A 25,588-nucleotide genomic window follows, 5' to 3' on the forward strand; every position below is an offset into this window, starting at 1 on the left:
TTCATAAATGTGGATGGAAAGAGTGTTCTATGCACCGAAGAAAGATAAGCCACTTCATGGACCATATGTCACCTACTTTCATGAAGAATGAGTCTCTCAGAAACTGCCATAGAAAACCAATCCTCTTATTTTACAGATGATGTAACTGGAGCCCACAGGGGTCAAGAAACTAGCTGAAGGCCATGCAGACAGCAAGAGGCAGAATTAGGATTCAAAACCTCCTTATTCCAGACCCAGTGCACCATATAACTTCTTTGATTTTTCTGTTTTCATTCACTGGATTGTCATAATTCTTTTATTGACCCAATTCTGAGCTTTCTGGGTTCAGTAAGTTCAATCTTTCACCTTTTTCTCATCTCTCTAGACTCTTTGTAGTTCTCTTCCAACACTGGCTTTGACTATCAACTCCATGCTGGCCACTGCTAAATATAAATACCCCCAATCCCATGCTCTGAACTGAACTTGAAATGTTCAGTGGGCAGTTTGGAAGTGCAAGGTTGAAGTTAGGGTAAGAAGACAGGATTGGAGACATCTTCAGTGTCATTTGTCAGTGGTCAGCATAGAGTTGATTGTTAAAGCCATCGATGAATGAAATCTATAAAATGTAGAGAGAGAAGAACAGAGTGTAATAGAGTGAGCCCTAAGGAAAGTTCACAAAATTAGGGCAATAAAAACATAGAGATGATCCAGTGAGGGAAACCAAGAAGGGAAAGCCAAAGGTAACATTATACAGTGGGAAGAGCTCTGGAGTTAGATTTAGAATTGTCTTGCCTTTCCTTCAAATTCAAAATGTCTAAAACCAGTTACCTCTCCCAACTTCCCTGTCTTACCTCTCCCAACTTCCCTGTCTTTGTCAATGAGGACACCATTTCCCCAGCTTGTTGTCATCTTTAATTCCTCTCTTACCTTCATTACCTTGATCATCAATAACTAAATTCTACTAATTTTTACACTGAAGTGTGTCTTGTCTCCATCCTTTCCTTTCCATTCCTAATGCTACCTCTTTTTCTAAGCTTTCCAACAGTCCATAAATGGTACTAATCAGGATAACTGAAATGAATAAGCTTCCCATATTTCCTTCTAACCTAATCTTTTCCCTTTGTGATGTAGTGTAAAAATAATATTTATAGTGTGTTTAAAGTTTTCAGAGGGCTTTCTTCACAATTATCTCATTTAATCCACACAACAACAGAGGTTAATTGACTTACCCAAGGTCACACAGCTAGTAAGTGCCTAAGATAGGACTCATACTCAGGTCTACCTGACTGTCCACCATTTTGTCCACTATACTAAACAGTTAATTCTTACACAGTCTAATCTTTTAGTAATACTACTTTCTGTCACTCTGTTCCAAAACCTTCAAGAATTCTCAGTTAAATAGTTAAAGTTAAAATTCCTCTTCCTAGTTCTTAAGGGTCTTCAAAATCTTGGTTTTTCCTATTCCCTTATTTCCTACTACTTCCCCAAATTTGTCCTTCACTCAAATTATGCTACTCTTCTCATTACACCATGAGTACACCATATCCATTTGCAACTCTGTTTTTGCTCATGTTATCTCCCTCATCTGGAATGCTCTCTGCTTTCCATTCTACCTATCCAAGTCTTTTCTGTCCTTCAAAGCCCAGATCAAGTCAACTTTTCTAGAAAGTTTTCCTCAACCAATTGTTTTAATAATCCGGCTAGCAGCTCCTGTGGGGGCGTAAGATCCCCCCCACAGCCAGCACCCAGGAGGCTGCCAGCAGGCAGGAGGCTGCTGGCACGTCGGGAAAGCACAGGTTCTTTTTTATCTGCTTAAACAAGGAAAGCATGGTGAAGGGGTTGACCAGCTTACTTTAATCCAGCATTCAGTTAGCATACAGACAACATTCATTTAGTTCAGGGGGAAAACGCCAGCATTCAGTTAGCATTCAGTTAGTTCAGGGGAGCATACAGACAAGCATCAAGAGACAGACCAAATACAGATTCATTCACTTACTTCAGGGGAAAAAGCCAGCACCCTGAGGTTCAGAACATTCATTTAGTTCGGGGGAAATGAACCAGTACCCTGAACTTCAAAACAAAATACAAAAAAATTACAAATATCAAGAGACAGACCCAATACAATTCATAGTTAGCAACATCTGGGCTCAGCCCGAGAGCAAGGGCTGGCCCAGAGTCACGCTTGCCACTGCTCCCACGCCAACCAGAAAAGGAAAGAGGAATCTTCAAGCCATCTTTTCCCCTCTTATAGAGTTTTTGACATCATCAAGCGCCGCCTGAACAGGGCCGATTGGTTCTTGAGTTGGCCCCTTCCCCTAGGTTAACACCCAATAGGGTATGGCTCTGGAGTCAACACCTCCCCTCAGCCAGCCCTATGACTCATCACACAGGAAGTTCTCTGCTCATAGACATGGGTCTCTGGGCTTCCTGCCCCGGAAGAGGAGTACCAGGCCCAGCACCCAATGAGATAAACTGAGCCACCCAAAGAAAACAAAGGCCACTCTGGTCACACCAATCCAGCTTTCATCAATCTCCCCTTTTTCCTCCTCTAAATTCGTATCACATTTATAGTCTGTACCACATGATTTAACATTTAAGTGTATGTTGTACCATATGAGGTACTATTGTTTTATGGAGGCTATCATTGATAGATGATTGTAATTAGATTGTAAGAATCTTGAGGGCAGGGACCATGAATCATATTTCCTCTCTTTGCCCATAGTCTCAGTATCTGGTAGGTGAAAAAAGACCTTATTTTTTAGCCTGGATTTCCCACTTATTAGCTGTATGACCTTGAACAAATAACTTAAATTCTCTGAGATCCAGTTTCCTCATCTGTTGCATGGGAGTTATAATACTTAACAACACCAACATCATGTGATTGCTATGAGGAAAGTGATTTGTAAATTAAAGCACTAAAAATGTGACCCTGAGTAAGTACTCGGGTATCCTTAAAGATAGATTAATATGTATATTTTTCTTATTTAAAATGTTTTATTAATGTCTTCTATATTTATATCTGTCATTTCTAAAATGCTTCCTTCCCCTCCTCTCAGAATCAAATCCTTCCTTGTAACAAAGAAAAGTGGTTGAGCAACAATAACCAATATGGTGCCTTTATCTGAAAATGAAAATAGCAGTCTATCTTAGTGGTCTCCCCATCTCTCTGTTTAGAGGAGGGAGTTATAATTCATCATTTGTTCTCTAGGATCATTATTGGTTTTTCAATTACTCTAGATTCTTAGTAATTTTTCCATTTGCATTGCTTTAGTCATTCTCTATATTGTTTTTCTGATTGTTTATTTTACTCTGCATCAGTTCATATAAATCTCCTCATGTTTCTCTGAATTCCTCATGTTCACAATTTCTTGCTGTATAATAATATTCTCTTATATATGTATGTATTTTTATACATACATATATATGTGCATATGTAGATATACCACCTTCCATATATTCTTTTGGAATCCCCAAATTCTTATTTTCAAATATTACATTGTTTTTGAAGGACTTTAAAAGACACTGGTCTGTATAGTCATCGGCACAAGAGAGTTGGAACATTATCAGGAGGAATGAAGAGAAAATTGTCCATTTCCATTGCCCTTATTGGTGGATCAAGGGTTGTAATTTTAGATGAGCCTTCCACGGGAGTTGACCCGTGTTCTCGTCGAAGTATATGGGAAGTTATCACAAAGAATAAAACAGGTATGAAACTCCTGTTATTTCAGAGATAAAACACTAATAGAATAAATGATACCTTTAAATGAAAACTGTTGCCAGACATTTTACCTTTTTCTGGCAACAAGTAAACTCAATAGTTTAGAATGGAAAAATTGGGACTACTGATAAAATTACTCAACATTTATTAAACGATCACACGCAACAGAAGGCTCAGCTAGGCTTTTGGAGGCATGTAAGTGAAACCAAAGGCACCTTCCCTAGATGAACTTGGAATCGAATTAGAGATATAAAATATACACAAATGAAAATATACTGAAAACAGACTAAATAAGTGCTAACAGAATGTGAAGCAATCAAAGTGGAGTGGAATTAATCAGGGAAGAATATTCACAAACCTTAAAAATATTTTCATATTGTGGAAGATAGTAATAATGAAAAGTGGAGCTGACGAACCAAAGTTAAGATGGATACAGTGATAGGCATCTTGGTATGACCATGCCCACATTGCCTATATTCTGTGAAACAGAGTAAGAGAGAAGTCTACAAGATACAAATCAGAATCAACATTTCGTTTCTTTCAATTATATATTAATTCAAGAGATTTTTATTTTTTAGTGATCACTTTACATCCTCTTAGGGACTTATAATCAATTGGTTTCATTTTAGAAAAAAAAAGCCACCTTTTCCCCTTCAAAATTCCTGTTTTGACACATTCTTAGGCTTTCTCTTGGAAGACGCCTAACTCTTCATTTCCCAAAACAAATTGTCTTCGTATGCTTTTTAGCAAGGACAATCATTCTGTCTACACATCACTTGGACGAAGCAGAAGTGCTCAGTGACCGGATTGCCTTCTTGGAGCATGGAGGCCTCAGGTGCTGTGGGTCACCCTTTTACCTCAAGGAAGTCTTTGGTGATGGCTACCATCTCATCCTCACTAAGAAAAAGGTCTGTCATTTGATGAGGCTAGAAAAGGATTTTCACTAATTCACCTGGGAAATTTAAATGACTTTTTGTTATTGTTGTTTGAATCAAATTTACTTCAAAATGTGAAACTGAGGTCTTCATTCGTTATTGATAAAATTCATTATATGCTAGAAGAACCAATGAGTCATACCCCCAAGGGAGTGACTGAGAGGTTTCCACAAGGTTCTCATGCTTTAATGTTTCCTAACTTTTAAGTAATAATTCCAGAGTGAGGCTTTTGGGTCAGAAAGAAAAAATCTGAAGAATGACACCAGACTTGTTTTATTTTTTAAAAATCATTTGAGAAATTTTAATTTACTACCCACAGAAATGGAGGTGTGTAAAGTATTACAGAGAGGAAAAATGGAATTACAATGCCATCCCAATAATGTCTATATATATAGAAATTCGATTATATCGACTAAAGGTAAACATTTCGTTTACCAAAATATTATCAGACTTTCCAAGGCTGTATCTTTTCATGATCTTAGGCTAGTTATGTCTCTTCCTGATTATTTTATTTCTACTAATATTGATATGGGGTGGTGAGGTGACACCATGGATACCGTATTAGGCCTTGCGTCAGGAAGACCCAAGTTCAAATTTGACCTCAGACCCTTACTAGGTATATGACCCTGAATAAGTTACTAAACCTCTAACAGGGTCAGATTCCTCCACTGTAAAATGAGGATGATAAAATCTCCTACGTCTCAAGGTTGTTGTTAGGATAGAATGAGATAATGACAGTAAAGTACTTAGCAGAGTGCCTGGCACATATAAATGTCAGCTATTATTATTATTATTATTATTAATAGGCCTCATAAATTTAAAAATTGTACAAGTTTTTTTTAATAATTAATTGAAAGTTATGTTCTAAAGAAAGATAGCAATATGTTGAAATCTAATTCTTGTTGACTTAGGGTCCTTTTATACAATGTTGAATATATATATATACATATATATATCCATATACTTATATATGGATATATATGTGTGTGTATGTATATACATATGTGTATATATATATATGTGTGTGTGTGTGTGTGTGTATATATAAAATTACTGACACTGTTCTGTCTTTTCCAGACTCCAAATCTACACTCAAGTAAAATATGTAACACATTGGCAGTGACCTCCATGATCCAATCACACCTTCCTGAAGCTTATCTCAAGGAGGATATTGGTGGAGAACTTGTCTATGTGCTACCTCCATTCAACACCAAAGTTTCAGGAGCCTATCTTTCTCTCCTAAGAGCTCTCGACAGTGACATGAGTGACCTTAACATTGGCTGCTATGGGATTTCTGATACCACTGTGGAAGAGGTATGAGCTTACATCCATTTATTAGTGAAAGCTAGGATGAACTTCAGGAAACATCAAGGAAAATACACATTTTTTAAGGAGGAGAAAAACAAAAAGAACCATTTAAAGTTATGTTTCACAAAATCATCCAGTCCTAAATAATAGGTTTTCAGGTTCTTCTCCAAGTAAAAGTCACCTGAGAGAATAAACATATTGACGTGATCAGGAAGCATATTTTTTCATTCCTGAAATAAAAATGTTGCCTTAAAGAAAATGGAAAACATCTGTTTCAACACATGTAGGACTCATGCAAAGTCAAAACCATACCTCCTGGGAAAAGAAACGCCCACTATTCCATTTATGAAGTAATTTGGATTGTTTTGTAGGTGTTTTTGAAACTGACTAAAGACACGCAGAAAGATGGAGAGATGAGCACAGAACAATTCGCAACAAAGAAAATTGGAGTTACTTCAGTCAATGGCATAATGACCCCTGATGATCTTTCTATGAGCAGCAGCAGTATCACCACTGAAAGAGATGGTACATATTTAATTTGGTTTTGCTCTTGAATTCAGTAAGTGAGATGAGTGGAAAAATCTGGAGGCACATTCTTAACATGTTACTAAAAGAGACTTGCAGACACTAACTCTATGGTTTGCTATTGCTAATTGCAAATTATTTTTAAAATCCTTCCTCCCTCCCTCCCTCTCTTCCTTCCTTCTTTCCTTCCTTTCTCCCTCCCTCCCTCCCTCTCTCTCTCTCTCTCTTTCTTTCTCTCTCTCTCTCTCTCCCTCCCTCTTTCTTTCTGACTTTTTTCTCTCGCCATTGTTCAGCTCTATTAGAAATAAATTTTTCAAAAGTCCTATGAGAAGATAATGTAAGAGATCTTCCTTATTAGTATAGAGCAAGGATCCTCAGCCTTTTTAGAGTCATAGGCAGCAGACTTTGGCAGTCTGTTGAAACCTATAGACTTCATAGAATATTTTGAAGTGCTAAGATGAAATATATAGCATTACAAAGGGAACTAATATATTGAAACCACCTAGGCAGCTAAATGGCAGAGTAGTTGGAGCACTAGACCTAGAGTCAAGAAGACCTGAGTTCAAATCCTGCCTCAGACAAGCTATGTGACCCTGGATAAGTGACTTAAACTTTGCCTGCCTCAGTTTCCTCATCTGTAAAATTGGAATAATAATAGCACCTACCTTCCAAGGTTGTTGCAAGGGCAAAATGAGATAATATTTGAAAAGCTCTTTGTAAGCCTTACAGCATTATATAAATGTTGGCTACTGTCATCCTTGAAGTAGTAATCAAAATATTTAAAACAAATTCACAGACCCAGGTTGAAAGTTCCTGGTATAGAAAGAAGACTTAATTATTAAAAGGCTCACTCGTCTTGGAGTCCAAGGACTAGGTTCTTGTTGTAGCACTGACACGATAGTTGTATGAACATGTATAAGTCACTCATGAGGCTCTCTGAGCTTCAATTCCCTCAGTTGTAAAATAGGGCTTATGAGACTTGTAGTACTGCCTGATTACTACTGGGAGGAAAGTGCTATGTAAACCTTTAAGCTCTTCAATTTGGAACTATGCCCAAAGGGTTATCGAACTGTGCACACCCTTTGCCTCAGCAGTACCACTACTAGGACTGGATCCCAAAGAGATCATAAAAATGGGGAAAGGACCCACATGTACAAAAACATTTATAGCAGCTCTTTTTGTGGTAGCCAAGAACTGGAATTTGAGGAGATGCCCATCAACTGGGGAATGGCTGAACAAGTTGTGGTATATGATTGTGATGGGATGTTATTATAGCTATGAGAAATGATGAGCAGGGAGATTTAAAATAAAACCTGAAGAGACTTACATGAACTGATGCTGAGGGAAGTGAGCAGAACCAGGAGAATATTGTATAAGGTAACAGTAACACTGCGATGATCGACCATGACTGACTTAGCTCTTCTCAATGATACAATGATCCAAGACAACTCCAAAAGACGCATGATGGAAAAAAAGATATCCACCTCCAGAGAAAGAGCTATGTAGTCTGAATACAGATTCAAAGCATGCTATTTTCACTGGGGTTTTTTTGCTTTTTGTTTTTTCTTTCTCATTTTCCCCTTTTGTTCTGATTCTCCTTTTATAACATGGTTTATGTGGAAATACGTCTAATGTGGTTGTACATGTACAACCTATATCAGTTTGCTTGCTGACTTGGAGGGGTTCTGGGAAGGAGAAAAATTTGGAATTCAAAATCTTATAAAAATGAACGTTAGAAACTATCTTTACATATAATTTGGGGAGAAATTAAATACTATTACATGTTAAAAAAGAAAAAAATATGAAGAACAGGAAAAAACCCTTTAAGCTCTTTAGAAATATGATTTATAGGTCTAAAGATGAGACCTGACACTAGAGAATAGGGACAATGAATTCCCAGATGGAATAACTTTGGTAGAATTATAAGAAGTTAGACTTATTACATTCAAATGTCTTTATGTCCCTTCCAACTCTCTAAAAGTCTGTAATTTCTATGGTCCTGGGTTCTTTACTGAAGGATGTCTGGGAACCAGTTTGTAGTTTTTCATGAAGAATTTCAGCACTGGGACCATTTTGGAAGCAAGTATAAAATGAATTATAAAAACATAATGAATACATTAGAATAATGCAGGATTGCAAAAAAATGACAAAATTTGCTGAGATTAGGAAACATTCCTGGAAGCAAAACTTTTAATTAACTATTTGTCTTACTAGGAAACTTTTAAAAGATAATCCCTGATTTTTATACATTTCTGCAACTTCAGTCTCATTTGGCCCTTGCCATATTACTCGTTTATAATCTTTTTGGGGGATAATAGCTGTAGAGTCAATGGAATTGAATACTTTGATTAGCAAATGACTGTCTGCTTCAGAAAGTCAATGTTATATATTTGCCTCTGCATTTGTTTCACAGTTCAGAACTATTCTTCAGTCAAAATGTTCCCTTCATTGACATTATCTTCTAGAAAGCACATTTACCCTATTTGATACACCTGTAAGTCATCCACATGTAATTTCTCAAGGAATAGAAAAGCATACTAATTAACTTAAAATATTCAGCTCCTTATACTATTCCCTTTTGAGGAGATAGGAGTTTGCATTTTAAACTTGTTCACTCTGTTTAATTGGAACCCATTTTAAATTACACAGCTTTGTATTTCCCTTATCAGCTAAATGAAGATCATGATTTCTGCATGGCATAATTCATGATGTAAAATTAAAAAATCCACTGCATTGTCATCTTATCACATGTTAAGTGCCTTGCTGCAAGTTTTTGTGAGAATGTCATATTTGAACCTATGGGGGGGTACAGAAATTATTAGTTAGGAAGGACTCTACTTAAGAAGTAATATTTTATGGTTTGCACAGCTGTTCTTGACTGTTAGCAGCCATGGAAATTTTCTCAGCACCTGTATACCTGATTCAGAGTCATGAGGTAGAAATTTTGAACTGATGAGTTCTTTTTCTGCTTCTCATAGTAGAGTAAGCATTGAGCTTTGAACACCATGGACATGTTTCACCATTCTAGAGAAAGGAGAGTGAATGCATATTTGGCATGGTACCTTGGGAAAAGAGAGATTTTAGTTTTTACTAGTTTGTGTTAAACGTGATTGACCACACTTCACTATTCATTCAGACCTAGTAGTTGGTTAACTCTCAACAGGGAAGATGATTCCACACTTTAAGAGTTTTAGGATGTTCCTTAAGAGTAGGTTCCTATGCTAGTTTCTTCTTACTGTTTATGAGCTCTGTTCCTAAATTGAGCTCATGCCCTAGCTTCGTTTTAGCATTTATGAACTTCATTCCCATTTGGCATAGTACATGTTGAGCCCACATAAAATTATCTCAATCTTTGGGGACTACCAGGCATGACCTGCCTAATGTTATTAATTGGTTTTAGGGAAACATGACATTAAGAGAAATAACATTACAGGGGGAAGTTAATAGGAGAAATGTCATAAATATGGAGTGAGGTCAAAAACATAATGAGAGTGCATTCAGCTAAACGGCATCACTGTAGAGTTTGGTTATAATGGATTAACAATTTTATTGTAAAACAAGATTGATCAGGGCAATGCTAGGGTCTGCCCATGCAGTTTTCATATTAATACTGAAAATGCTAATGCGAATATAAAAAAAATATTTCATACATACTTGACCACTCAGAGTTTGTTTGCGTCTTCTACAGCTTTTATACATGTTCCTGGAAGATGTATTTTCTGATTTGACCAACAGATCATCTCTGTTTCTCTCAAATAGACAAAGTCTTGACAAGAGCAGAGAGGCTGGATGGGGTGGGGCTTCTGTTGAAGAAGATCATGGCAATTCTCATTAAGAGGTTCCACCACACTCGCCGAAACTGGAAAGGCATCATCGCTCAAATTATCCTCCCAGTTGTCTTTGTAACAACAGCCATGGGTCTTGGTACACTGAGAAATGTCGGCACAGTCTATCCCGAGATACAGCTTTCTCCATCTCTTTATGGCACCTATGAACAGACATCTTTTTTTGGGTAAGTGCCTTTCTTAAAGTAAAGCAACATTTCTTTCCAATTTCAACCAATCAGCAGGCTCTTAGTAAGTATTTGTTAAGTGCAATGCACTGGAGATTACAAAGAAAGAAAAAGCCAACCCTTCCCCTCAAGGAGCTTACATTTTAATTGGGGAGAAAACATGTCAATAATTAAACTCCATACAGAGTAGATGGAAGGTAACCTTAGAGGCAAAGGCTTGATTTGTTTCAAGAGGCTTGATGTGTTAAACCACATGCAAGAGAAACAATATAAAACAATACTTAGAAGCAACAAAATCTAATCTCATTAAAGCAATGGTCAGATATTCATTCTAGCATCAGCAAGGTGGACACTTGTAATGGTAGAAACACTTTAACCTCAGGAGCTAATGAAGCTAGGGTTACATGCATTTTTGCCCTTTGATGTATTAACACCAAGATCCCCCCAAATAAATCATTTTAAAGAAGGATAGTAATGTACACTGGATGAGGAATCAAGAAACCTGTTTTTAAGTCCTGGCTCTGCTACTGGCCATTGACTGATCGAGTGACCTTAGGTAATGATTTTAATCTGAAGTCTCTAAGCACCATGTTGATGGTTCTTTAAATATTAATAATAATAGGATTATATAAAAATAATATCATTATTTAAATTATATATTTATAGGATTGGGATTATATATAAAATAATAACAATAGGATTATATCTAAATACAATGCTTTGTGCAGGCTAATCAATCAGTTTAGAGAGTCATAAATCAGCAGAATGTTCTGAATATTTAGAGACAATACAAAAATGTGTGTATAACCATCTATAGAATGCACAGCAATATATGTTGCTACATATCCATATTTGTAACACAAAGTTTCTGGAATAGATTGTTTCCTATGTATGAAGGAAATGTATGTATAGCATGCACAGCCTTTTCAAAGTGTGTGTGTGTGTGTGTGTGTGAGTGAGTGTGTGTGGGTGCGTGTGTGTGTGTGTATGTGTGTGTAGTCAAGGAATAATGGAAGAATCATAATGTATTTTTTCATCTTTTAGGAACTCTCATCCAAGCACAGAACCATTAGTCTCTGCAATGCTAACTTTCCCTGGAATAGACACCATATGTTTGAATACCAGTGAAACGTAAGAAGATCTTTTTTCTGTTTTCTTTCTTTCCTCTTCCTTCCTTCATGTTTCAGCTTCCTAATCTAAGGAAAATGTACTTGAAAAAAAATGGGAAATTTGTCTAAGTCCTTCTTCCACACTATTCATCAGTTTTCTAAATCTCCCCTAGTTCATTTTATTGCTGTGCCCTCCTAATAAACTTCCAAGATGCTACAAAGCGCAGGGTAATTTGGCTTAGTGCTTCTTAAATAGTTAAAAGCTCCCCTTGCTCATCCTCCAAATTATGGGATGTATAGAGCTATAGCGTGTTAATTTTAGAAAAATTCATAAATCAACTCTGAGACTAGTTTACCTGTGTCTATATTCTAACATCCACCTTATCAGGAGGCAAAATGACAACTTACCTCTCATTTATTCTGACTTACAGGAGATGTTTAAAGGAAGGCACTTTGGGCCAATGGAATACCAGTGGAGAACCCATTACTAACTTTGGCGTTTGCTCCTGCTCAGAAAATATCCAGGTATTAATGAATAAGGTTTTAGTGAAATGGAACATCTGAGGCATGCAAGATAGAAGCAGGTTACAAGGTTGTTGTTGTTGTTACTGCTGCTTCTGCTACTTTAATACAGGAACCAAATAAGTCAATAGGATTGGTTCTGGCCGTATCAAGATATTGATTTTCACCTACAGGTGAAATCACCTTTTCCTACAGGTCCTTGGTTTACATCCATCGTGGGTCATATGTCTAAAGGGAAGGAATTTTATGATGGTCTTTTTCACAACTAACAAAAAATGAATTTTTGGTCTCAGTTCAGCTATATCTAGAAAACTCTGTATGACACAACATGTCAGCATAACTGTGACACTTGAAAATACAGCAACTCAGCTCCTGTAATGCTCAGCTGAAATGGTAGGTAGGGATATATATATATATATATATATATATATATATATATATATACACACACACACACACACACACACACACACACACACACACACATACACACACATATATATTATATATATATACATACATATATATATACATACATACACACACACACACACACACACACATACACACACACATATATCTCTTGGTAACACCTCCAGACTATAATAAAAGCATGTTTACTGAAAGAGGCAGAAAACATTACTCTGCCTTCACTTCTGCCCCTATTCCATAGATAAGCACTTTGGTTTCCAGGCATATCAATTCAGCACCTTTTAAGAGTCCCAAATTCACTGGGGAAATTAAAGATGGTTAGGGAGAAAAGGCATGTTATTTTCTGAGATTCACTATATTGTCAACTTACCTTCCCATGGGTGGGGGGGAGAGATCTAAATATATTTTCTTCCAAATGGCATATAATCACATCCTGCAACCCAGATGGTTATCTATTGTATTGCAAAGGAAAAATACTTTCCATAAATACAATTTATTAGTGCCATCACTCTGTGGAGGATGTTACTGATAGTAATAGGCAGGATTCAGCAATAATTTCTTGATTATTAGACAAAGAAATATTTGTGGTCAGCATTCTGACAGGTCCCTTATAAAATCAAAATCTAATCATAGAGTATTTTAAGCATTTTAAAATTCCTCCTTGTTTCACAGTGATGATACATTTATCTGCCTTTGAAAACTTTCATCTGAATTCATTTTGGGTCTCCTTCAATGTACTCTTCTATACAATTACATGCATCCAATTTAGTTGCTAAAAGACCACAATGGAGAACTCACACTACACAGAAGTGAAGTCAATTTTATTATGCAAGAATGTTATGCTCAGAAGTGACCTTAGAAGTGACCTCTCATTTTACAGATAAGGAAACTGAGATCACCTGGTGAATAAATGGCAAAGATAGGATTAGAATCCATTTCTTCTGATCCTCTTCAATGACAACCCCCACTTTCCACTATATCACACATTCTCTTGTACTAAGATTCTTAGGAGGGAATGCTAATAAATATGAGAGATGCTCTTAAATTAATTTAACTAATAAGAAATTATAAGTCTGTTTCAACACATTCACTCATATACGTGTACAATGGATATATTGATCGATGAAACATACATGCAGTTCTTTTTGGAAGCTTTATATCAAAAGGAAAGAATATATGATTTGGAAACCTGTGGTTGCAGGGTCTATTTTAACTAAAGTATTAATTCTGCTGCAGTAACAAAGTAGTGGCAGCTATATTTGCTCTAATGGATTGGGATTTTAACATATGAAAATAGTTGGAAAAATAGCCTATATTTATCTTCTTACTACTTTCTAATGAATAATATATTCGATAAGCATACTGAAAATTTCACATTTAAAATTTTATGCTGTATTCATCAGAGCTATTGTTTGGGGTGTTTAATTTTGACATCTTTGAAGTTAATGGTTCCAAGAGGTGTTTGCTAGTTTGATATGACACTGCTTGGCCAAATGCAGGAGACCCCAAAAAAGGGATGGATTCTCTTTTCTACCCAGTCCATTCTGTCTGTTGATTTCTCTGCAGTACTCAAGGATTAGGAAATGGACAGTATGTAGATCCCATCTACATAGACATGTAACTCTGAGCCAAGATTCAGAAGCAGGAGTATTACTCTCAAAATAGCCAGGGAGCAAGAATGGGAATGCATTAAAGAGTACTTAGTTGTCTTTCAAGCCTCTATTGTCATTGAAACCAGAAGAGAAGAAATGGAAGGACTCTTGTTTTATTGATGGAATGTTTCATTAATGAATCTTAGATTTTTTTGACTCCACAATAACTTACTCACAGCTATCTCTGCCCCATCATAATACCTTCTCATATTTAAAGAAAACTTTTTAAAAGTTAAGGTAAGAAAGATAGGATGATTACAACTAACTACCATCCCCAACCATAGTCCATCACCTGTTTACTGGAAGGAAGAGAGTGTGTTTAAACAACATCATACCTCTGAGAGGAACAGTGGCCATTGCGTTTGATCTGAATTCATTAGGATTATTTTCCATGCTGTCTTCACTTATGTTGTGATTGTTGTAAGGATTGTTTCTCCGCTTCTCATTTCTTTATTCCACGTAGATCATACAAGCCTTCCCAAGTTTCTTTGAATTGTTTATATTCATCATTCTATACAGCATAATATTCTGTTCCATTCCTATACCACGATTAGTTTGACCATTAACCAATAGAAGAATTTTTGTATTTAAGGACCTACAAGTGCAGAAAATTAAATTCATAAATGGTGGAGTTGTTCTTTAAAAAAATGCCTCTTGCATCTGAGCTTGGCACCTAAAACTATTAATGCTATTTTTTTTCAGTCCCTGATAATGTGCCTTGAGTAGCTTACTTAAACTAATATTTTCCTTTTATTTTTTGGCAACCTTTTCTTTCTTCCCCATCTATTACCTACCAAGGGAGCTCAGAATCAGTCTAATATTTGTTTGTTATTTACACTGCAACCATATCAAACTTGTCAGCACAATTCAAGGGATGTCACATACTAGTTAACCTGTGTCCCTCCTGCTGGCTGTACGACAAATCAGAAAATAAAGTGTCTTCTACATAAATAATAGCTATTTGTCCTAATTTCTTGGCACAAACGAGTTGACTTCTTTCCAAGCTCTTTAGAGTCAGGAGACATTCTTATCTCATTGGAACAGTTGCAATGGAAGACAAACCGTGAGAGGGTAGCTTCTTGACACTTGTCTGTTTGATTTGTTCAGCCTTGGTCAGAAGTAACTTTAATTTTTTTAATTTGCTCTTTCAGGAATGTCCCAAATTTAACTACTCCCCACCTCACCGAAGAACATATTCTTCTCAAGTCCTTTATAACCTCAGTGGGCATCACATGGAAAATTACCTCATTTCAACAGCTAATGATTTCAGCCAAAGGAGGTAAAAAATAAACCTATTAATAACACTTTACAATGTTATCATAGAGTTTTAAGGTTAATTTTTTCCAGTACATGATAATATATCTTGAGTAGCTTATTTAAACTGATTTTGTCCTTTTATTTTTGGAGATACTTGCTACCTTCCCCATGCATCAGTCTAGTGTTTGTTTATTGGTTAAGGAGAAAGGGACAGACTGTATGTCAAAACTGCCATTGGTATTTTACATGGTTCCATTTTCTTTTCATTTTAACCTAAATCTTCAATATCTTTTCAGAAAGAAAATATAATGGAAGTGAAAATTGTAAAGATCATTTTTTAAAAGTTCATTTTCACAAAATATCAATTAAATTGTTCTTTGGAAGCATAATGTTTAATACCCGAAGTTGATTGGGAACAACACAGGGCAGAAAGAGTGATATAATGAAAGTAGCACTGGATAAAGGAAAGGAGGACCTGAGTCCTAATTATAGCTCAGCTACTTGTTAAATCAGAAAAGTCATATCACCCCTCTTAGCTTCACTTTGCCCATCTGTGAAGTTAAGACATTGGTCTACATGATTGCTGACTACATCCCTAAAACCTTTGCTCCAAAGCTAATGTTAAGTTCAAACATAATCACTTGGACTATTGACACTTCTTTGGAGTTCCAAAGAAGAACTGTTGATATCAACCTTAAGTTTATATGAAATAGTATTTGTTAACAATTGGTCCTAACCATAATTCCAGAGGACTGATTATAATCTATGCTCCCCACCTCCTGACCGAGAAGTGATGGATTCCAGATGTGGAATGAGAGACAATTTTTTTAACATGGATAAAGTGAGAATTTATTTTGCTTGACTATGCATATCTGTTACAAGGATTTTAGTTTGTTTTTAATTGGAGAGGGGAAAGATTGGAGGGAGAAAAAATAAATGCTTCTTAGATGAAAAATAAAATGAAAAAATAATAGTTGATTCTGGATCCAAAACTAACACTTATCAACTATATAGAAAGCATGTTAATTAAGATCATGCCTTCTATTAAAGCAGTATCCAGGCTATATAGGACCGTGATTATATGGCAAGCCCAGGCAGTAAGTATTTGTACAAAGCTGGAAGAGCTGGCTACATCTTAATAACAGTTTTAGGATTGTTGATTAGCTAGTCAAGGTTAAGACTTACTGATAAAAACAATGATGACAATGGGCGGTCAACCCAAAGAATCAAAAGGCTTTCTTGAGTCCAGATCCTATGAGATGAAGACCCACCCATTACATAATGTTTATGAAAAGGAAGGAGGAAAGGTAAGGATTTATTTTGCTTGTCTGGGTATGTTTGGTTTTGTTTTCCCTTATTGTTTTTTTTTTCCAATAGGGATGGAGTGGGAGAGGGAAGAGAGAAAGAGACATAGGGTGTGGAAAAAGGAAGGAAGGAAGGAAGGAAGGAAGGAAGGAAGGAAGGAAGGAAGAAAGAAAGAAAGAAAGAAAGAAAGAAAGAAAGAAAGAAAGAAAGAAAGAAAGAAAGAAGGAGGGAAGGAAGGACAGAGAGACAGAGACAGAGATTCAGAGAGAGACAGAGAGAGACAGAGAGAGAGAAAGGAAGAGAGTCTTTTTTTAAACTGCAGAGAAAAGGAGAGAAGGAAGATCAGAAAGAAGCACAGACAAATGGGACAGTTTTAGAAAGCTACAAATTGTACTTACATACTTAAAAAGAAAAATAAGCTAGAATAATAGATCTGCAGCTTCATGTACAATCATTTTTTTTCTGTCATGTATATAAAAATGCCCTTTTGATTTAAGTTTAGAATAAAATAACTTTTCACAAAAGAAAAGGAAAGGTGATCTCAAAATGAATGAAGCTATATGGAAGGAGAGTTAGTGAATCTGATTGATCACTGATATATACTAGCATTTTCCTTGATTTTTTGTCCTTTCTTGACAGAAAATGTCAAGTTGGAGATCATCTATTCCAACACCCTCATTTCACAGAAGATGAAACAAACTCAGAATGTGTTACTTTTCCAGTGTCACATAAGTAGTTCATGACAGAATTAGCATTTGAACCTGGCTTTTATTGGTTCTGAAAAAAAAAAAGTAGTGAAGAGATTAGAATGATAAAACAGAATCCAAGAAAAAGAGTTAAGGTTCTGAAATTATTTGGTTTAAAGAAAGGAAACTAGAAATATAAAATGTATTCTAAGATTTCTAAGAATATCAGCTATGAATCTGAGTGGCCAGCACGGTCAGATACACTTCTGCCAACCAGAGTGGAAAAAACAGGACAAGAATTGAAGTCAAAGTCTCTATCTAAAGTGTAAATAAAGTAGTATTAGCATATGACGAGTGTCAAAAAAGTTGCAGTCAGAGCAGTTAGTATAGCTCAAGCCATATTCTCTCACTATAAGTTTATCTCTATATCAAGAGTTAGGGAGAACCCTGTACTTCTCATGAAACACTAAGAAAAAAAATCAGATGAAAATATCAATCAATTAGCCAAGGAGTGTTGGGGAAAAAAGCCCCCACTACATATTCAATTGAATGGGGATAGAATCCATGCAGATAGCTGAGTTTTCCCCAAAAGTCAGTAACTTGTTTCTAGCCTAAAAGTTAATGGAGAGAAATGGTTAACAGATCTGAGTATTTTTAAAAGGCATAAAAGGGATTTTTTAAAAAGTTGATAGGACTACAGACTTATTGAATACAGAGTTGAAAGGAACTGCGGAGATCATATTATCCACCTCCCTCACTGTACAAATGAGAAAATGGGAACCCCAAAAGAGACAGTAATTCATCCAAAGTTTTTTTTTCCACAATTGTATTTATAGGAGAAACTCAAGACTGGGAGAAGATAAGCATTAATTCACACTTTATGCTTTCTAGAAGGGAATAAAATATAACCTTTTCCTACTAAAATAAATATAAACTTTTTTTTTCTCATAGGTATGGAGGTTGGAGTTTTGGCTTACCTCTGACTAAGGACCTTCGTTTTGATATAACAACCATTCCTGAAAACAGAACACTAGCCAAGGTACTTTCTAATTCTTGCCTCATACTTTACAAACAATTGAAATCCAAAAATTTGCAAGGTAATCATATAGCATATAGATGTGCCTCCATTTACACAATCCTTGTGTTTCTGAAAAGTTTGCCCACAAGTGCAGTTTTGTAAGTTGAGTCCTATATCCCACTTGGCTTACGTAAAAATCTCCAAGATGTTTTAAGGCTACTTCTAATTCATGTTCTAGTGGCATTTTAATTTTAAATTTCTCTTCTGTCACAAGGTCTCCAAAATTCAAAAGAATGACAAACCAGCAAATGGAGGAGACAAAAACACTACTTTGAATGATAATAATACCCTAGTAAATATATTTTAGGACGTTTAGTTTCTAAAATTGAGGCACATCTGCTCTTTAAAGCCTGGAGTCTTTTACATAGACTATATGGTAATTCACTACATGGTTGAAGCTCAGATAGGAATAACAGATTGATTGATGAAGGAAGAAAAGATTGGGAAGTAAGGTGTCTTTAATACTAAAATAAACACTGGTTCACAAGAAATAACAACTTTCTTTGCTATTTTTTGTTTTTTCAACACAGTTATATGAGAGATATTATTGGAAATCAGTTCTTAGTTCTAGTTCAGCATTGCTAATGACCCATCATGGAGACAATGATATTTCCCTAATTTTTATTTCAAATTTATAACCCAAGTTAATGCCATCTCAGAGCATATGCTTTCAAAATCCATGGGTTGAGACAAATGGAGGCATCTGTTTTCTGTACTTTGAGCCACAATTTAAAATCTCATGGGCTACCAAGTTGGATTTTTCAAATGCATTAGAAATTTTGTTATGCTATTTGACAGTTCAAGTTAAACATGAAGCTTTCCTAGTTGATCTTTAGGCTAATGATGATCTTGTCTTGTCTTGGAATTGCAATAGGTGTGGTATGATCCAGAAGGCTACCACTCCCTTCCTGCTTACCTCAACAGCTTCAACAACTTCCTTCTTCGAATTAACATGTCAGACTATGATGCCACCAGATATGGTAGGTTTCTTACAGGGAAGCTCCTTGTATTGAGACTTGCTAAATGAAACTTTCTATTCTTTCCAGATTCAAAAAACTTTGCTATTTTATTGATTATCTTGAGTCCATCCTCCATGTACACATGTATATACATGCATGTATATGTATTATGTGTGTATGTATATGCATATGTTTATGTGTGTATTATATGCATACGTGTACTTATATATGTATATACACAAATATACATACACATATAAATATGTACTATTTATACATATATGACTTATTTGTACATAGTTGTTTCTATATTGTCTCCCCCATTAGACTATGAAATCCTGGAGAGTAAGGGCTTTCTTTTACCCTTCTTTATATACCCAGTGCTTAGCATGGTGCCTGGAACATAGTAAATCGTTAATAAAGACTTGTCGACTGACTCTTTATTCTAGCTTGGAGGATATTTTTCATCATCTAAATCACAATTGAGAAGAAATGTGAAAGAATGAATAGAAAGCGTGGTTGGCATATGCTTTATCTAGTAGACGAAATGGTAGACATACTGATGATGGGGAAATATGCTTTTACTTTGACAGTTACCTAACATACCTATGAGTTAGTAACTAACATATTATTTGTGCAAAAATAGGGTATCAAGCTACAGTATCGTAAAAAGGGAAGATTTTTCCTTCTACTTCAAGAGGAATTGGCCTGTAGTTCCTTTTTTCTCACGTGTAGAAATTCACTGAATGAAAAAAAAAATGAATGATTAATATTTGCCAGTTGAAATACTATTAGTGTATATCTTAAGTTCAGTGCGCTTCACTTTCAATCAACAAACCTTTTTTGAGGTAGCATGATGTAGTGAGTAGAGCTCTGGGTTTAGAGTAAGACCTAGCCCCAGACAGCAGCAGTGTGATCCTGGGTGAGTCATTTAAATTCTCTGAGCTTCAGTTTCTTCATCTATAAAATGGAAGAAGGTGGGGGCTGGACTCATTGACCCATTTCTTATCCTGTGATTTCTCTTCAATCTGTCTTCAGCTTCATGATGACTTTCCTAAAACTTGGGTCTAGCCATGTCGTTTCCCCACTCAATAAGTTCAAAGAGCTGCCCATTACCTCTGGGATAAAATATACAGCCCTCTGTTTATATTTGTAAAGCCCTTCCCTTAACCTCTTTGTAACTTACTTTCCTTATCTGTAAAAAAGGAGGGCCTTGGACTCATTGGCCTCTAAAGTTCCTTTGTCTCTAAATCAATGATCTTCCTATCCATTTATTAAGCCTCATTACTACGTATGAGGCAGCAGAGATAGAAACACAAAGCCAAAACAGTCCCTAGTCTCAGGGAGCTTATAATATAAGTCAGGGCAAATCAAAATATATTGTCTATTGTTTCTATAAAAGCCTAAGTTTGGACAGCCCTGTTCTAAATGAGTGTGTGTGTGTGTGTGTGTGTGTGTAACCTTTATACAGATAAAGCAATACAAATTATATATGCAGTAAATACAAGGTCATTCCAGGGGTTAGGCCTTGACAACTGGGCAGGAGGTTATGAGGGTTTGGAGAGAGATCAGGACAAGACCTTCAAGCGGCATTAGAGTTTTAAAGATAGCTAGTAATTTTAAGACTCTTGAGATGGGGAAGGAGCAGTGAGAACTTAACTCATTTTGAGATTCTAATAGAGGGGCAGCTGGAAAGAGCACTAGTCCTGAACTCAGGAGGACCTGAGTTCAAATCTGGCCTCAGATACATACTAGCTGTGTGACCCTGGGCAAGTCACTTATCCCCAGCTACTGAGAGAGAGAGAGAGAGAGAGAGAGAGAGAGAGAGATATTCTAATGCTTATGAGTCATTCTTCAGATAAGCATAATTTAACCCAATCCAACTAACATTTCTTAAGCATTTACTACGTGTAAGACACTGTGTAAGGTGGTAGAAATACAAAGACAAAACACAGACTAGTCCTTGCCTTCAAAGAGTTTACATTTTTTTTTTTTTGCGGGGAGGGTGGGGGGAGAACATGACATGTAAGAACAAAAGCATGTAAGCGATCATTTCAGGAAGGAGTCCATGAGCTGAACCTTGACTTCAGCTAGGGTTTCTAAGAGATCAAAGTGAGATGGGTATGAATTCCAATCATGTGTTTCAGCCTTTGCCAAGACATAGCAATGGAACATAGAAGGCTGAATTCAAGCAACAGCAGGTAGACCAATTTTGCTAAGTCATAAAGTACATAAAGGGGTGGCCAGGTGGCACAGTGGGTAGAGAGCCAAGCCTGGAGTTAGGAAGACTCCTTCGTGAGTTCAAATCCGGGCTCGCACACTAATTAGTTATGTGACCCTGGGCGAGTCACTTAACCCTGTTTGCCTCAGTTTCCTCATCTGTAAAATGAGCTGCGAAAGGAAATGGCAAACCGCTCCAGTATCCTAGCCAAGAAAAACCTCAAAAAGGGGTCACAGAGAGTCAGATGTGACTGAAAAAAATGACTGAACAAAGTATATAGATGGAAGGAATGTAAAGAAGGAAAGCCTGTAAAGGCAAGGTGGAGTCAGGTTGTGAAGGGCTTTAGATGCCAAGTCAAGAACTTTGTATTTTAGCCTAGAGGCAGTAGAGAGCTTCTGGACATAGTCAGACCTTTGATTTGCTTTATAACATTATTTTAGCAGCTCCATGGAGGATGGATTGGAGCGAAAATGGATATAAAAAGTCCAATTAGGAATTTGTATCAATGATTATTTTTTTCCTTTTTGCTAAGAATTATCGATATTATTCTCAAATTATTTTAAAAATATAAATAATTGCGAATATATCTCTGCATTTAGAAAGAAGATGGGGGCATTTAACTGGGTTTATTAGTCACCAGTTTCATGAGGTGCCACATCATTTTCAAAATAGGATTGAAAGAGACTAATTTATTTTTACCAATGCAATTACTGCTCATCCAACCATTCTCTCTTCTTCTCTGGACTCTTTCTAATTGCTTTCCCTTACCCATCCTAGGATTAAGATGGAAGAGAAACTAAGGGTAACAGTTATTTGTCAATATTGAATTTTTAAATGAATAACTAGTTTGAGCAGGAAGAAAGGATACAATATATTCAGAAATGTTAATATCTACCTTCTTTCTCCTAAATTCCAGTACCGAGTTCTGATTAGGGTGTGCCACATTAATAGTGGCAGTTGTTAGAAGCAGTCTATGGAAGCAAATCTTTATTCTAACAGCCAGCTCTTCAGGAGCCTTTTGCTCTGAGAAAAATAGTATTTTTTCCCACCCGATTCAGCTCTTTCCTAGCAGGAGAAACCATGGAGAAAATAACGTGATTGATGCCCCTTAGATCTAGAACATCAATAAAGGGCATAGTCAAAAGTGATAAATCCAATTAAATGAGGACCAAAGTCAGGTGGGAATGACACAACCTGGTTTGAAATACAGGAAGTCAACTTTCGGGAGGATGTCTTACTTAGAAAAAAAGCCATTTGTTGCTCCAACAAATAATGACAGGATGTACAAGAACCTCAGAAACGACGAGATAAAAATATAGCAGGCAGGCCTGCAGCCCTGTGAAAGAGAGACTGATCTTGCTTTTGATATTGGAACAAGGCCTTTAAGGGAAGCACGCACAGGGGATAACCTTCCTATCAGAGCTCTTTTTCCCAGACTGAGAAAAGATCAGTAATTCTAGATTTAAATGTGCAGACTTCTGCATTGTGAGTTGGACAGGTTGAATGATTAATACTGAAAAAAAACTTGGTTTTCACCCCCTCCAAAAACTTTATCTTTCAATAATTTTTTTTTAAGAAAGTCTTTGGCTTACATGGCTAACAGATTTGCAACATTTTAGTTTCTTTTTAAGAAAAGAAATTTAGAAAAAGAAAACTAGATTTCATTCAAAGTTGAAAATCTGTTAGCCTTCAACTGCATTTCTATTGTTTCATAATCTATAGGTTCTCTAATATTAATATATTTAAGAATGTAACTAATTATATTTCTCTAATATATTAATACATTTATGCTAATATTAATATATTTAAGAATGTAACTAATTATATTTCTCTAATATATTAATACATTTATGCTAATATTAATATATTTAAGAATGTAACTAATTATATTTTCTCTCTCCATAATGTACTTGTTCTTAACTCATCTTTATTATATTCTCTATGAACCGGGAATCTCATTTAGCCTAAAAAAAATTGATTTTCTTTGAATTCTCTAGTGCTAATAAAAATACTTTAATTAGCTTTGCTTAGCCATATCAATACCTATTATATACACGTGGTTCCCTCTAGTGGTTAATTTGACATAAAAATTCCTTTTTTTCTTCATTGCTAAAGAGACATGGTGAAGACTTGCCTTCATTTACTGAATACCAAACAATTAAGGTTTTCCTAAACAATGCTTATAGATTGCCCATTATCTTTTAATGTTTTTCTTCTCAATAATTAGTTTGCTCTTTGGAGATATTAATAGGACCATTGTAACCTTGGCTTATAGATTACAAAACAATAAAACTATGCCAAGGACAAAGGGGCTTCTTTCTTTGTATGGAATGTTATTACTTTCACAAGTCATTAGGAAAATTTCTTTTTATGACTAAAAACTAGAAAGCATAGTTGTTTAGTGGCTAGAGGACTGGCCTTGGCTTCAAAGCTTCATAAAACCTGGTTCTGAGAAATGCTAACAGGGTAACCATAAGCAATCATTTAACTTCTCAGTATCCTAACTTAAGTATCCTATCTTAACAATGTACATGACAGATGAGTTAATGATTTGCATTTGTGGAAAGAGATTCCCCCACATTTTTTCCTGGCCCACAGGCCTGGATCAAAAAACAAAATTCAGCAGAAAAAAAGGGATGAGGAGGAAATTAAAATGTTACGTAGCATCCCAGGAAACAAAAGGTCCATTTCTCTTTTTTTAGAGAAAATGTTTTTAGAGGGTTAAAATCAGTGGCCACTAAAATGAGAAGCATCACAAGTAAACACTTACAGATATTGCTTTGGGTGGCAGATAATTTGTCCCATTCCTAAGAAATGTTTTGAATGAGCAACAAACAATTGGACATTTCAGACTTGCAGTGATCTTTCTTATTAAAATGATCCTGAATACAAGTTTGGAGAATTGTCTTGGCTTAACTGTAATAGAAAAATGGTTAGAAAAGAAATGATAATATTAACTGATATTTTTATCATACTTTAGGGATTACATAGCACTTAATATAAGTGATTATTGCAAATGATCTTGGAAGGTAGGTTTTGTTAACACCACTGTACAGATGGCCAAATGAACTTTCCCATGGTCTTAGAGCTAGCAAGCATTTGGAGGGTTTTCCTGGATTTATAATAGAGAGATACCATTGCATACTATAGTATCTCTCAATGATAAATCCCTCTTAGAAAATATAAAATATTTAATATCTTAAAATATTTATATTTATACTTAAGCCCAAAGGAGAAAAATGAAGAATCCACTACACTCTATCTTCCTTCAATAGTAGAACTAGAATAAAAAGTATTATTTACATCAAGTAAGTATTGAGCCCAGCAAGCTACCCAAGATGTATGGACAATGAATGACAAGCCTAATGATAGAGCTCTAAACATATATTAGATTCCTTAAAAAAATGGAGATGGGATGTCATGCCAATTTTCCTAAACCGTAGAGTGCATGAAAGGGTATAATATATACTAGGGCTGGAAAGGTGGATTGGGGCCAGGTTCTGAAGGGCTTCAGATGCCGAAAGACATTGGGAATAGGAAATGCTTCAAGTTTATGGAGTGTAGGACTGACATGGTTAGATCACTGCTTTAGGAAAATCATTTTGGCAGTTGTATGAAGGACAGATAAGAGAGGGACCACTACATCATATAGATTTGTGTGTGAAGGGACCTTCAGTTCAATCCCCTCATTTTATAGATGAAGAAACTGAGGCCCACAGAGGTTAAGTTGCTTGTGTCCAAGGTCAGGAAGCTGAGACAAAATTTGAACCCGGGTATTTTTTTACCCCAAGTACAGTGCCTCATAAGGGGGGAGCCTGGAGGCAGGATTGGAGACCTATTAGGTGACGATTGTAATAGTCTAGGTAAGAGGTGATGAAAGCCTGAACTAG

At 36.0% G+C, this 25,588-nt stretch overlaps 1 protein-coding gene across 1 annotated transcript in view; it reads left to right on the forward strand.

Annotated features, from left to right (window-relative positions):
* ABCA12 (ATP binding cassette subfamily A member 12) overlaps positions 1-25,588 on the forward strand; it is a 230,920-nt gene that overhangs the window by 173,349 nt on the left and 31,983 nt on the right. The window contains exons 30-39 of the mRNA XM_036755721.1: positions 3,488-3,684; positions 4,445-4,605; positions 5,710-5,946; positions 6,312-6,465; positions 10,225-10,477; positions 11,522-11,608; positions 12,018-12,111; positions 15,344-15,471; positions 18,392-18,479; positions 19,393-19,498. Coding sequence (XP_036611616.1) covers positions 3,488-3,684; positions 4,445-4,605; positions 5,710-5,946; positions 6,312-6,465; positions 10,225-10,477; positions 11,522-11,608; positions 12,018-12,111; positions 15,344-15,471; positions 18,392-18,479; positions 19,393-19,498 — 1,505 coding nt within the window. The remainder of the gene's footprint in view (positions 1-3,487; positions 3,685-4,444; positions 4,606-5,709; positions 5,947-6,311; positions 6,466-10,224; positions 10,478-11,521; positions 11,609-12,017; positions 12,112-15,343; positions 15,472-18,391; positions 18,480-19,392; positions 19,499-25,588) is intronic.

The sequence above is a fragment of the Trichosurus vulpecula genome, chromosome 4 (assembly GCF_011100635.1).
Source record: "Trichosurus vulpecula isolate mTriVul1 chromosome 4, mTriVul1.pri, whole genome shotgun sequence".
In the NCBI taxonomy this organism is placed as follows: Eukaryota; Metazoa; Chordata; class Mammalia; order Diprotodontia; family Phalangeridae; genus Trichosurus; species Trichosurus vulpecula.